At 32.0% G+C, this 15,347-nt stretch overlaps 1 protein-coding gene across 1 annotated transcript in view; it reads right to left on the bottom strand.

Annotated features, from left to right (window-relative positions):
- Nucleotides 1-14,197, bottom strand: part of AMY2B (amylase alpha 2B) — a 29,046-nt gene extending 14,849 nt beyond the window's left edge. The window contains exons 1-10 of the mRNA XM_015063158.3: nucleotides 14,067-14,197; nucleotides 6,668-6,881; nucleotides 6,194-6,340; nucleotides 5,193-5,390; nucleotides 4,549-4,779; nucleotides 3,640-3,773; nucleotides 2,727-2,849; nucleotides 2,524-2,623; nucleotides 885-1,003; nucleotides 652-777 (exon numbers count right to left, since the gene is read on the bottom strand). Of these exons, the coding sequence (XP_014918644.1) occupies nucleotides 652-777; nucleotides 885-1,003; nucleotides 2,524-2,623; nucleotides 2,727-2,849; nucleotides 3,640-3,773; nucleotides 4,549-4,779; nucleotides 5,193-5,390; nucleotides 6,194-6,340; nucleotides 6,668-6,835 (1,346 nt within the window). The 5' untranslated portion in view covers nucleotides 6,836-6,881; nucleotides 14,067-14,197. The remainder of the gene's footprint in view (nucleotides 1-651; nucleotides 778-884; nucleotides 1,004-2,523; nucleotides 2,624-2,726; nucleotides 2,850-3,639; nucleotides 3,774-4,548; nucleotides 4,780-5,192; nucleotides 5,391-6,193; nucleotides 6,341-6,667; nucleotides 6,882-14,066) is intronic.
- Between the last annotated feature and the right edge of the window lie 1,150 nt (nucleotides 14,198-15,347).

Raw genomic sequence — 15,347 nt, 5'->3', positions numbered from 1 at the left:
ATATATTAGGGAATCAATATACTAGAGGCAGAAGATATAAGTATGACCAATGAAAGCCAATAAGAAGTCTCAGAGTTAAAACTCAAAAATCTCCTGAGGCGGGTCACTGATGGACCATAAGATACATGCCCTTTATACATATGCTTTAAAAAACATATTATTTGTCAGAGAGAGACAAGGAAATGAAAAAAGAAGACCAAAAATTAGATAAAAGAGTACTTGAAAAAAAGAGCTAAAAAAAGATACTGAAGCAATATTTTTCCATTATTTAAAAAAGGGGAGGAAAGAGGAAAGGGGCTATGACATGTTCTTCTAGTGATTTCACAACCTTTATATCAACTACTCTGTGTATTTTGTGTGGCGTATATGTGTGGAAACATACATGTGTAGAATATCTGCACATGATATGCAAGGGTGCACATAGAATAACTCCACTTAGAACAGAAAGTCCTAATAAGGAAGAGATCAGAAGAGTAAGAGCCATCATTTTTCTTCTGGTTCTTTTCAGATTCCTGTGTTTTCTTAATCTGCTGACTAAAGAATTTTTTCAGATATAAAAAAAGTAAATGTGTAATAAGAGAAAGTAGTAAACCAAGAACATACTAGTATAAATGTTATTTAAAATGTTACTTCTAATTGATATATACTTACCAGTCATCATTGTTAAAAACAATAAATCCTCTGTTTCCTCTTCCAAAAGCTACTTGATTGCTACCATTATCCCACCAGTTTCTAAAAGGTTGGCCATCAACTACATTACGGAACATAACCATGTTCCTAAAGATAAAATACCACATAAAATGCTGATGAATACATTTAACAGTTTAAAATAAAATTTTAAGAATGTTTAATATTAGAGGTCATCTCTAAATAAGAATTCCTACCTTATTTGACGCCACCGATGTTCACAGACCCAATCATTGCCACAAGTGGTGTCTGGATTAATAGTAACTTCTTTAATTACTCCATTATTATTTGGTGGCCCAATCCAATCATTAACATCCTTAATTAAAGGAAAAAAAGCTTAGATTTTTAACATTTCATGTATTTGTTTCTTTCTTCTTTATTACACAAAACCCAATCTGTCTTACTTGTGTCTACAGCATCTTCATTTAGTAATACTAACTCCTTCAGTATTTTTATAGCCCTTTACCAGGTCCTCACCATTTTCTTCCCAATTGCTAATTCTCTTAGTGCCATATATTAAAGGTCAGATTTTTTTTTTTTTTTTTTTTTTTTTTTTACCTCTTCACTTTCTTTCCAAGGAATTGTTATGGCTAAGCTCTGGGAAAAAAGTGAATGACATTGAAATGACAAGAACTGTAGTGTCAGAGACAGCAGAATGAAAACATAGATTCTATTACTATTAGATAAAAAATCTTAGATAACATTGGGGTGACTGGGTGTCTCAGTCAGTTGAGCACTATACTCTTGATTTTGGCTCAAGTCATTATCTCATGGTTTGTGAGTTCAAGCCCATCTGGCTCTGTGCTGGACAGTGCAGAGCCAGCTTGGGATTCTGTCTCCCTCTTTCTCTGCCCCGCCCCTGCTCATACTCTCTTTCTCTCAAAATAAGTAAATAAACATTAAAAAAAAAAAAGAAAACTTAGTTAACATACATAACTTCTCTGTGCCCAATTAAATAATTATGTGAAAAATGCCTTGAATATGATAATTGGTGAATAAATATTCATTTCTTTCATTCTTCCTTTTGGATAAATGTGCTAGTCAATACATCACAATGTTCTTTACTAAATTGATCAAATTTTTAATCTTGTGATTTTCAGATTGGTAATTTTAAAGATAGAGAAAAAAATGGAAGAAATCAGTCTGGTTTCAAGTGAAAAAGATTTTTAGTTTAGGTATGAAGTTGCTGTACAATGCTGCATCTGAAATCTTCAGTTTAAAAAAAAAATTCCAATAACTTTCCCAATACATTCATAATTTTATTTCTCAGTTCGTTTTTCAAATTGCTACTCAATACCCCATATATTACCCCAAATATTTTTCTCATCTTTACCTTTTCCAAAATAGTCTGTAAATTTCCCTTCTTTAATACATATATTTTCCTTCCACTTATAAGATATTTTCCCTATTTAACAAAAGTTCAACTGAACAACTTCTTTGCATTCCATACAACTTTTAAAAAAAAAGTATTTAACAAATATTTATATTGATCATACTATGGGCAGGTACTGTTTTAAGTTCTTTACAAGTGTTAACTTGTAATCCTCGTATCAACTCTATGAAGTAGGTACGTATGAGAAGTACATATTTTACTTACTATATCCTTATTTTAAAGTGTTTCTTTGGGGAGGGGATGTTTGTCATACTTCTGATATAGCCTACAATACTCTTTGACAACAGAGACCATAATATTAATTGAATTGCTAAAAGCATCCTGCATCAGGTTTATACTTAAATACTTGATAAATAGTAAAAATAATAGTGTCATGTACAATTACAACAAAACTGCCTTTCCTTTCTTGAGAAAAATATATATTGGACAGCACAAAAACTTACTTTTCCATTTTCAAAATGTCTTGGCCAACGGAAGCTTGACATTACTCGTGTAAATCCATACGGATGAGCAAGCATAAATCCAACTGCCATTTTGTACAGTCTGAAGGTTATAAAATGATATCATCATAGAAGAAAACAATACTTTTAATGTCATTAAAACAAATGTAAAAAAATAGGGGGGGTTGGTGGATTTTACTTCCTACCTGGAGTCCCAGAATGTTAGAATAGATGCTCCTCCAGCTCCATGTCCTCGCTGATTGTCATGATTGTCCACAAAGACAAGTGCTCTGTCAGAACGCATGAAACCCCATCCTTCTCCCCAGTTCCTATTAAAACACATATACACAAAAATACATGTATTCTTTTCCAATAGTTTTAGGGTAACCTAAATGTGTATTTCTTTTGGTATAGCATCCCCAAATGAAATTCTGTCTCTAATTAAATGATTATTGTATAGGAGTGTTTTTAAAATAAAAAAATAAATATATATAGAGATAGATAAATAGATATACTATATATATAGATATACTATACTTTCAATGTATGTATATATGTATGGATTACTTGTATTATATTCATGTTACAGGTATAAGATTTTTGTTATAAAAAGTCCTTTTAGAGGTTTCAGTATAATTTAGATGAGACTTCAGAAGGATCAACATCCATATCACATCATACAGAATGGATAACTGGGTTAAAATCAGGTTTCAATATTATATTGTTATAATATAAACATTCTAATATTTGAAATTAATTAATTGATATAGTATATGTAAACTCCATAATGTAGCCACATTTTAGGTACTTTATAAATGATACAATCATTTTAATAATAGCATGGCCTTCACATATTGTATACAAACACTAGTCAAATATAGTAGAGTTATATAAGACATAGATTAAAGTCTCTAGGTTATGTTTGAGGTTTTGAGATATCCTCATGATTGACATTCTAAATAAAGATGATACATTGGAATTTGGGAAACTATAACCCTTATTATTAGTAATTGAATCTTTAAAAATTCTGAATAAGTTCCAAAGAAGATAACTCAGATTGGAATAATAAGACTAATACATCTGTGAAATAATTTAAAAGACAAATCGTATTTCATTTACTTTAAGTAAGCCATCTTCTCTCCATCCCACTTGCGCAGAACTGTGCCTAATTTTGCACCATACTTGAATTCTGTCACACAGCCATTTCCAAAGTACTCATTGCTTTTAATTGGCTCACCACCCAGATCAATTACCTAGTAGAAATACAAGAAAAATATTACTTTAATAAGAACTTTAAAGAATTTTAACCAAAAGGTTAACATTATGTAGAAAATGACTTGAAACTATTTATGTTATTTGAAATACCCAAAATGGTTTTCTTTATATCAAGATTCTTCCTTTTTTGCTAAATTATATGCTACAATATTAAAAATAACATGATACAAGGTGATCTGTTGTCCTGTGAGAATGTTGACCTAATTTAGTATTGTACATAAATGATAACAATAGGTCATACTTATATAGCACTTGATATCTGGATGAAAACATTTCTAAGTGGTTGATAAATATTAACTCATTTAACTGTTGGACAAAGACAAAGACATAACTATTATCACCATCCCTTTTCTTCACTTGAAAATAAAATGTTGCATACAGAGGTTAATCAACTTGCCTAAGTGAACACAGCTACTAGTGCTATAGCCAAGATTTAAACTCAGACTGGCTCAAGATAGCAACTATGTTATTATCTGTCTTTTCTAATGGTCTCTGGGGAGACGGTAAATGACACAGATGTTTGCAGCCTAAATGAATTCTCGGCACTTCCATAAAACCTCTTGTGATAAAGAGTTAGATGTTAGATGCTGTTCCAATGAAAGAAGGTTAAAGAACACTCTTCTATACAAATGATACAGCCATTAAACTACAGAAATTGTATCTTTCATTAAATCTACCATTTATTTTCTAATTAATTAAATTATATTTTTTCATATACCTATGAAATACATATACATATATGTACTGATGTACCTCCTGGTAAATGAAGGGTTTACTTCCTTCGGGGAACCAGTTTGTATTCAGATTATGCAGTTTATCCAAAATTGCCTTCATGTCTCCAGGCCACATGTGCTTAGAAGCATCAATTCTGAACCCTGCTACACCAATGTCAATGAGGCGGTTCAGATATTCAGCAATCTTAGAACGCACATAATCTTTCTCCAGTGCAAGATCAAGAAGACCGACCAGACGACAATCTCTGACCTATTGAGGTAAAAATTTTGTGATTGATACACAAAACACCACCTTAACCTGACAATCCATTTGATTATTCATTCATTTATTCATTAACAGGTGTTTCTATAGTGTCTTTTTTGCATTGGGAACTGAACATACTGACATTCTAGTATGGACATACCTTTGATGTATTAGAAAAAATGGAGTATGTAGGAAATAAAGTAGATGAGTATTTTTTTTTTATTGGGACAAATTTAATTGGGAAAAATATTTTAAATACTGATTTGAGTTTCTAATTTTTAAAGAGTCAGACTTGGAATCCTTATTTTCATAAGGAATCTAAACCAGTATTTAAAATGAAGATCAATAAGCTCCATGTGGATAATAAAAGGCACGGATAGCTCTTTATTCCAATCACTGTGGTTTTTTTCTTTAATTACCTGATAAGGATCATTATAGTTCTCAATGTCTCCACTTCCAGTTCTACATTTACCATCATTAAAATCCCAATGAGAGAATGGGACTGCTGGAAAATCTCTATTTCCAGGGTTGAAGTAACTTCCACAAGTACTGCTTGTTCCTGCACCCACACCATTCCCACTCATATGATTAATTACAGCATCCACATAAATATGGACCTGAAAAACAAAGTTTCTATTTCAGTTTGTCTTTAGAGAAGTAGAAATCTATAGTATTATCGACTAAAGTTTACAGCATGTTAATCACACTCCAAAACTGGTATTTGTTATTTTTTAACTTACCTTCCTAGTAAACCAAAAGTTAAGTGTGAAGGGAAATCCATGTGAACTGAATACCTATCTGCATTTTACCCTCTTGGTAAAATATTTACATAAACGACAAACTGGTAACTAAAACTACCATAACTATGAAAAAATGCAAATAGCCTTTTGGGGGGACAGATCAGAATCATAGAAGACAGGAGAGAACATTGGTTTTTGAAATTTCCATGCATCATCCTAAGAAAGAAGCAGCTAGCCTCTATTATCTACTTAGCATCTAAAGAGAGGAAGGTAAATCTCTCATAATATAACTATTTACCATCAAAAAACCTATGGGGAAGAAGACCCAGAAATTATAGGTGCATATACAAGCCACATAAAAATTATAACAAATATTGCAACTGGAATTTCCAATTCCTAACTAGAAAGTATTCCCCAGAAATGTGTACAGTTATATTTGCTTTATAAATAATTTTGGCTTTAAACTTTGATTGAAATTTTCTTTAGTAGACAAATGGTACATATACAAAGATTTACAAAAGCTAAACATAGGTAACCATTAAGTTCTAGTTATAGCTTAAGTGTAAAGTAAAATAAAATAAAATAAAAAGCTATGGAAAATATTCTGCTCATAAGGAACAGGAGACAAGAGAGAGAATTTTCCTAAATAATGTTTTTAAAGGAAATTTTAATTCACTTACACCAACGTTGTTACATCTAGTCACCATGTCTTTGAATTCATTTTCATTTCCTGATCTTGTGCATAACTTGTAGCTAACTGGTTGGTATCTTTCCCACCAAGGTCTTAAAGGGCTATTAATCACAACATTTTCATTGGGTGGAGAGATCTACAAATAAACAATAAGTATCATATTATGGGTTACTTTATATCATCAGATACTCTATAACATAATCAATGATCTAAACTTATTTCTGAATCTTTGCATATACAGCTACATTTTTAACTACCACATTGGAAATGTCCTCCTGAAGAAGGTTTATATCAGAAACAAAACATAAAGTTGTCAATAATACTAAATTTTTTTCTTCCTCAGTAAACCGTTTTAGAGTACCTATTTGTGCAGTAAAATCTTCCAGCTTCACAGATACAGATCATAATACCATTTACTATAAGCACAGCAAACTTTGCAGTTTATACTAAGAATAATACCCACCTGAACCCCTCCAAATCCTTTGGGAGCTAAGTATCGCTCACATTCAAGAGCAATGTCAGCCCAGCGCCACTCAAACAGATGGACAATAGATGTCCGTCCAGGCTTGGTATTTGGGTTATACTGAGCCCTGCAGAACCCAATGACTGAAAGCAACAGAAAGAACTTCATTTTGCTTTGAAGTTGTCAGTGTTCTTTGCAGCAACTATTTATCTTCCTGTAAGAAAAATATTTTACTAGGTAAATATTAACATGAATAAATACATAGAGCATAAAGTGTTTAATCATGATCTGAAAAGAATTATCAACAATGATAATATTAACAGGTGAAGAATATCTATAAACAATATACCAGGCAAACAATCTAAATGACCTTTTAGAACTTAATGCTTTGTTTACTGAGGGAATATTAACCTTTTTCAACATCTGGAATTTTATATAGAGAGAATCCTCAATCATGGATTATTTAATCAGAATTAGATTTTCTTTCTGAAGTCCTTCACAAATAGAAGGAAAATCACAATCAAAGCCAGTTGAATTTATAATCAAAACATTGCCTTAACTATCTATTTGCAAACATTATAATGTTTCAATTTCAAAAAGAAACAGGATATTTAATTCAGTTCTTTTCTTATACCACCAACCCTAATTTTTAGTTATTTAACTTTCTACATTAAGATTTAAGAAACTATTTGGAAGTTGAAATAAAGATAGAGACACTTTTCCCCACTCCATCAAATCATATGCTTAATGCAGTGGCTGTAGCAGCAGAGCATTTTGTTTTTTTCCCCTTATAGCCAAATATTTCATACCTGATAGGACACTAAATTAATAAATTCACACCTCATTTTCTTCTTAACGTAAGTAAAAACCTATGAAAGAGAATAATAGTACAGGTGGAAAACACTTAATCCTTTAATCCAACAAGCATTAACTGAATATTGTTTTTTGTTTAAGCATGTGGATGATATTTGGGATACAGTAATAAATAAGATAGATAGGATTCTTGTTCTTGTTACATTCTAGTGTGGAAAGAAAATATATGAGTAAATGATGATGATGATACATTGAAGATATCAATAAGAACTAGTATGAATTAATAGTAATAAAATAGAAAGTGACTTTGCCATTAAGGTATTTTAAACTAAATATTCAGGAAAGATTTCTTTGTGGAAATGATTTTCAGCTAGTATTTGAAGGATTAGAAGCACCCAGTGATTTAAAGATCAGAGAAAGAGCAATCTAGAGGAAAGTACAACAGAAAAACCCAAGGAAAGAAAAACTTCAAGCAATATTAAATAAATAAATAAATAAATAAATAAATAAATAAATAAATAAATAAAAGTCAGTGTAGCTAAACAATATGTAATAAAGGGAAGGGCAAAATGATATGAGGTCTGAGAATTAGGCCAGATCATGTAGGATCTTGTAGAATATAATGAAAGAGAGAGGCATTGTGTCTGTAAGAAAGGGAGCTAAGAAACTCTGGTGTACTTTAAAAGAAAATCACTCTTGTTACTCTGAAGAAATTGGATTATAGGAAAACAAGAATAGGGGTAAGGAGATCTGTTAGACTCTTTTAGTGGTTTAAGAAAGAGGTGAGTGGCTTAGACTAAGGGCATTGACAGGATATATTTCATAGGCAGAGAGGTAATAGGTTTATGGATAGATTAGAGCTGAAGAATGAGGGAAAGAGAGGGGCGCCTGAGTGGCTCTGTAGGTTAAGACCGACTTTGGCTCAGGTCATGATCTCTCAGTTCATGAGTTTGGCTCAGGTCATGGTCTCTCAGTTCATGAGTTTGAGCCCCACGTTGGGCTCTGTGCCAACAGCTCAGAGCCTGGAGCCTGCTTAGGATTCTGTGTCTCTCTCTGTCTCTGCCCCTCCCCTGCTTGCACTCTGTCTCTGTCTCTCAAAAATAAATAAGCATTAAAAAAAAATTTTTTTTTTTAAAGAATGAGGGAAAGAGAAAAACTAAAGAACTAGGTACCTGGTAATGATACCATTCATTAAGATAAGGAAAAATAAGGAAGTACCAGCTTTGGGGAAGGGTTACATAGAGCACTATGGTCCATAATTATTTTTCTAGCAACCCTAATGCTCTCCTTTGGTCCTTCTTCCAACTCACCATGTAAACACTATGTGTCCTACTTTCTTAGTCAGTTCAAGTTGCTATAACAAGATTATCACAGACTGGGTGATAATCAACAAATATTTATTTCTCATAGTTCTGGAGGCTAGGAAGCCTGAAATCAAAATGTCAGTAGGTTCAGTGTCTGGTGAGAGCCCCCTTCCAGGTTCATAGATGGCCATCTTCTCCCTGTATCTTTACATGATGGAGAACAGAGTAGAGCTCTAGTCTCTTTTCTTACAAGGACACTAATGCCATCATGGGGCTCACTCTCATGACTTCATCTAAACCTAATTACTTCCCAAAGACCCCACAACCTTATACCACCCATGGGGAGCTAGGGTTTCAATATGTAAAGTTGGTGGGGGGAGACACAAACGTTTAGTCCCTCATGCTTACCTATTGCAAAACTAAAATTTCCTCATATTTCACAAGTAATTTCATTGCTCCGTAATTTTTGAAGTGTTTTCCTTTCTATAATCACCTTCCATCATCCTTGTATACTTCATAAGCAACATCTTTTAAAGCCTTTCCTGTTATTCCCAGGCATAGTTAATAACTGATCTATATGATAGCTTTTTAACATATATCACAATATTAAGCTGTATTTGATTTATATTGTAAATATATTATAAATAATTAAGTACTTATGTGTCCATCATTCTGGACAAAACTCCTTAAAGGTAGACTTCCTATCTAATATTCCTAGAAACTAGCAAAACAAATAGCTAGTAATGGCTTATGTAATCAACAAATTGTAACATAAGATTCTAAATTCTAGGCACTGTGCAAGGCATTGGCATAACTTGGGTTATGTCTTCAATGATTTTTAAAAATAAACAAACACTGTCAGAAATTATGTGATACAATTTAATCTTTGCAAAAACTTTTTACACATAAAGGAACTATAGCCCAGATAAACAGTAAATTGTCCAGGCTCAGACAGTATATAACAAGCCAGAATTTGATAATAGGTCCTACCACAAATCAACATTCTCTGTATTATACCAATATTCCTCATAGTATTCTAGAGGTGTGATATCCAACATGGTGGCTACAACATTTGGCTACTGATAACTTAAAATATTAGTCTGTACAGAAATGTGCTATAAATGTAAAATATACTCCACATTTTGAAGAAATAGTGTGAAAAATTAATGTAAAAAATTAATAATTTTATGTCACTTATATGTTGAAATGATATTTTGTGATGCATTAGGTTAAATAAAATTTATTATTAACCTTAATTTCCCCAGTTTCTTTTGGCATCTTTTAATATTTGGCTATCAAAAATTTTTAAATTATATATGTAGTTTTCATTAAATTTCTAATGGGCAGTACCATTCTAGAGATAATGTTAAATCAGAGAAAGGACACAACTGTACACAAACATAAGTAACAATAATAAAATAAAGAATATGATTACTACTTTAAGAAAGATACAAGTAAAGTGTTTCATGATTTCATTGATAGAAAAAATAATTTGTGCTGGATGAGAACAGAGGAAGATACAGTCAATTCAAAGAACAGGTTTGACTTTAACCTTTAAATAAAACAGAGAAGGTGAAATAGCTCTGACTAAAAAAAAAATAAATAAAAACAAAAACAAAAATGAAAACAAATTTGGGAAATGAGAAAGAAGAATATCAAGAAACCAATATAGTTTTGTAGAACACTAAGTAAGGTGCAGGGGAGCCATAGGAATTAAGGTAGGAGAGTCATATTGAGATCTCTTAAAGTCAAGGAGGAGAAAGTAGAATTTCTTCCTAAAGCTATAAGAAGCTATATAGAAGGGTGTTGTTCATTTGTTTGTTTGTTTGTTTTGAAAAAGAACAGTAACATGATTAGAGCTTTTAAAGTATATCAGATGGATTGGGAAGCAAAGAGAACTGAGATAGAAACAATTGAAAATAGCAGTAGGAGTGAAATTGAGTGTATAATAAATTGTTACAATCAGTGTCACCCAGTGAGTGACACTTGCTTGTATCCAATTTGGGGTCTCTTCCTTCATAGGCTATGGAATTGGCTTATAAGTCGTATTGCCCAGTGGGATGTCAGCAAATAAGACACAAACAAAAGTTTGACTAGCATTTACCCATTGGATCTTGATCTCTTGAAAAATCTAAGACCATTGTGTTGTTTGGATAACTAGGATAAATTACCACATGAAACGATCTAATTGTTTCTACCCATTCCAACCATCTGAGTTGATCTACCAACTAACTGTAGTCGAATGGTTATTCCAGGGCAAAAGCAGCAGAAGAACCACCTAGCCACCCATAAAATTGTGAGGCATAATACATTATTATTGTTATTCGGCAATAATTCACTAATACAGAAAGGAAAGATAAAATAGATTTGGTGGAGACCAAGTCTACATGAAATGGTAAGTAACTGGATGTAGGAAAATAAAGAAAAGGAAGAGTCAAAGGGGACTCTGATTTAAAGGTTAATGAATCAAAGAATGACAATGCAATTACCATTCTTGAGCAATCTAGAAGCAGACTTGATTAGGGAAACTGAAGAACTAATACTGGGATATACTGAGATTGAAGTATGAAAAAGTATTAGATATGAAGAAAGAAGCAGATAGATTTGGGAACTTTCAACAAAGCAATGATAGTTCCAGAAATGGCATACAAAATATTTAACAACTGGATTTGGTCACAGACACTGACCAATCAGAATAGATACCATCTATAAAAACTAGTATATATAAGTCAATGAACATGGATGAATTATCAGGCCTGGAGAGCTGGACCCTTGAGAGTAGACAAAGAGAGTTGACAAGACAGCTGTTGAGTCCAAATTTACAACTTTGTTTGGGTAAAGCCCAGCAGTGTATATGATAAGGGAGATTGGAGGGAGCATATAAAGAGGTGCCTTCATAATAGAGAAAGGACTTTTATTACCAGAGAAAGGCTTTCAAAAACAAATAGGAAGGAAAATTTGCAAGGAGTACAAGAGACCAACTGGATGTAGATGAGTATTAGAATAAGAATAGGAGAGAAGACTGATGAGACTGTGGATGATATAGGGCTGATGGTGCTAAAGAGGCGGGAATTAGATAAGAGCAGCATGGTTTGAACTTTATACATGACTTAAGGTTCCAAATGTTAAAATGTAATGGTTAAGAACATGACCTTAGGAGTTAGACAAACTACAGTTTAAATTCTGACCCTGTCATTTATCATCTGTGTGACCGTGGAAAATAATCTCTTTAAGTTTATCTATGAACTAGAAAAAGCAATATGTACCTCATAAAGCTGTCATGATGATTAAGTGAATTAACACCAATAAAGCTGTTATCCTGGTGTATGAATACAATAAAAACTCAATATATTTGGCTGCTGTAATGTTATTATTGTTTTGTTATTTTTACTGCTGGTACTGTTCAAACTGCTCTAAACTCATGCTCTCTTTCTACTTCTACTTATTATCACTTGGACATTCTCTCTTTCCATTCCACTCTTGTCAAATTCTAATAATACTTTCTATTTCTCAGAACTATTTGCACCCCCCCCACACACACACAAACACACGGAAGAATAGATAGTGATAAGAAGGAACTGGCAATGTTTTCTACCTATTTTTTCCACTCTTCTTTTTCTCTCTTTTAGTTTTAACCGCTTTAGAACTTCTAGCAGACACACATTGATTTTGAGATAACTTCTCATCACTGCCTCAGTAGTTAACTCTGAACTGTTCTTTTAATAACAAGTGTTTTTCACATGTATGTTAAAATGTTATTAAAATAAGGGATAACATATTAAAATTATGCAGACATAATTCGGGAAATTTTACCAGCACCCCAGCATAGGTGGATATATACAATCATACAATAATCTTTATCAAGGGTCAGTCACTGTCCTATATTTTCTCATTTAATCTTAATTTTCCTCTCAATCTAAAGAGCTATAAACTCCATAAGCATTAAAACAACTAAAGCATATTTTTGTATCTTGTGAAGTAAAATCTGCAAACAAATCCTTGACATCTTTGACATCAATAACAAATTAAAAAAATAAGAACTTGAGATAGTTATTATGGCTACTTCTCATTATAGATTTCCTAAAATTGTTCCCCTCAGAGAAGCTATTCACAGTATTAATACTAATATCAATGCTCTGCTGCCCACATCTCATATTTCTTCTTTAAAAGAAGAAATTTCCTTTTCAAGTTTTAAGGGTTACTATAATAAGTCATATGAGATGTCTTGGGAGTTCCTTAAAAATATGAGCTAGAACATCGGTATCCTACCGATTACCGATAAAGCAATACTCCTTAAGAAGTATTTATATTTGAAGTGCCAATAAAACATATCCGATGTTAAAAAGAAAAAAAAATTCTATTAACTCAGACTCCCCCATAAGTTTTCTAGTTTCTGATGTTCTCAAGTATTTTTTTTCTCAATCAGTATTATATAAAAGATACTTGTTATTTTATTTAATGTCTACAATATAAATGACATCATAAGGGAAAGGTTCTAGAAAAAATTCAGGACTTCTCTTAACACATGAAATACCATAAATTTGGTCATTTAGCTTAAGTCTACCTAAATCATACCATGGCTTAAATAGCATAAAGGAGCTCTATTAAAATGTTAAGCAAAAAGTAATAGTCAAAAAACCAGTATCTATTTCTATAGCTTCCTTTCTTCCTATATAAATGTCAGTTACCTATATAAGTATTAGTTATTTATAAAGTTCTTTTCCCCTTTCCAAAACAACCTCTCAGCTCAGGCATATACTAATATATTTTTTAACATGTAGATAAATTAACATTAACCTAAAATAAACAAGTTATCTACTCTTGTCATTTGTAGTTATTAGCCTAGATACTTCATATCTATATAAATATCTTTAGAGTAAGTTGTTTAAAGTATTATTAAAAATTTTAACAGAAATACCTTAGATGTCACATCTATGCTTGTTATTTTGTCACTTTTATTTATCTCCAAATGTTTTCTTTTTCTATTTTTCTAGTTTTCAATATTCTAGAACTTTAATTAGTATTATCAATACAGTAGTTGTTCAAGTTAGTGGTTTCTGTTACTGAAAAAAAGTCTTAATTCCTCTAAATTTTACACTGAATCATGTACAATTTTCTCAAAACAGTATCCTGTCTCCTATGAGCTACCTACCTCCATAAAACAAAAAGAAAAACAAAAACAAAAAACTTAAAGGAAAAACAGGAAAATGAACCCTGAGCTCAGGATAATAAATCACCTGTGAAGTTAGAGAAAAGAAGGCAATATAATCAAGTTTACCTACCAGATTCTTTAAATGAGAGAAACGTTTTGAGCCAAGACTCAGACACACTTCAAACAGAAACAGTACATTTTGTGCTGCTGGAAACTGAAACTTGAGTTGTCAACAAACCTAAAATAGCTTGTAAAACTTTGACCCATATCAAATCATATGACAGAAACCACTTATTTCAAGACAAAAAATGGGGGGTAGGGACTACAATACTCACAAAACATTAAGATAACTTTGACCACATCAACTTCTTTACATCAGCAAACTCTCAAATTGACAGGTCAGTCTTTTCAATCATACAATAACAAAAATCATATAGTTCTTGTTTTGCTTTCTCTTCAATGAGGAAAAAAATGCTGAATTTAAAGCTTTATAGATTTTCTATAATCCTCTTCTTCTCCATAGGTGCTCTTACAATGCTGTTCCAACTCTCCAAACCAAATCTGTGAAAAAAAGTCTAACGTGAGCTCCACAGTGATACTTGATTAGCTACTATCACTCCCAATTCCCAGGAAAACCAACTGTCTTCCCTCGGCTCAATTTGCCTCCCTGACACTTCTAATTACACTGTACCTTTTCAGTTGTTTGCTTTCTCTTTTGGTCTTCCTTTCTCTTTCTCAGTATTATCTCCCAATCTCAATTAGTCTTTTTATTTCCTAAATCATTTATATCAATCTATGAATTTTTTTTTTATAATATAACCTTTAAGGACACAGATTAAAATGATTGTGTTACATTATATAAAAAAGTGTGAGTAGGATGTAAACAAAGTCTCTAAACCAAAATCTAATTTTGCATCTGAGCTTTGCGACCTAGTATGTGAACCTTAGGGAAAAGAGAAGCCTATAGATTGCATTTAGATCTTAGTTGGAAAATGGGGATAATAGTATTGTTGATAAATATGATAAAAATACAAAAATAAGTAAAACCAACTAACAATATGCATTGAATGTTACTATTACCACTTTGATTCCTTACACAAACATAAATGCAAGCTAGAATTATGATTATACCCAGTTTTAAAAAAGGAAACTGAAGCACTAATATTAAGTAAGACAACTATTCCATGGTCAAATTTCCGTAAACACTGCAACTGAAATTCAAAACCAAGCAGTTTAACTCCATAGTGAGCTCTTAGCCATTACTCAGTCTTATCAGTCCCCATCACTGAGTCAAGTGATAAAAGTCAAGTAAAATACATTATGTGAAGATATTTTAGAATCTGGAAATTTCTGTTTAGCTAACATTAATAAGTTTATAAAATTGCAAAAGTAGTAAGGGTTATTAGTCTCA

This window comes from Acinonyx jubatus, chromosome C1, assembly GCF_027475565.1.
Source record: "Acinonyx jubatus isolate Ajub_Pintada_27869175 chromosome C1, VMU_Ajub_asm_v1.0, whole genome shotgun sequence".
Lineage (NCBI taxonomy): Eukaryota > Metazoa > Chordata > Mammalia > Carnivora > Felidae > Acinonyx > Acinonyx jubatus.
Note: the sequence above shows the minus strand (reverse complement) of the source record. Positions and strands in the feature narration are given on the sequence as shown.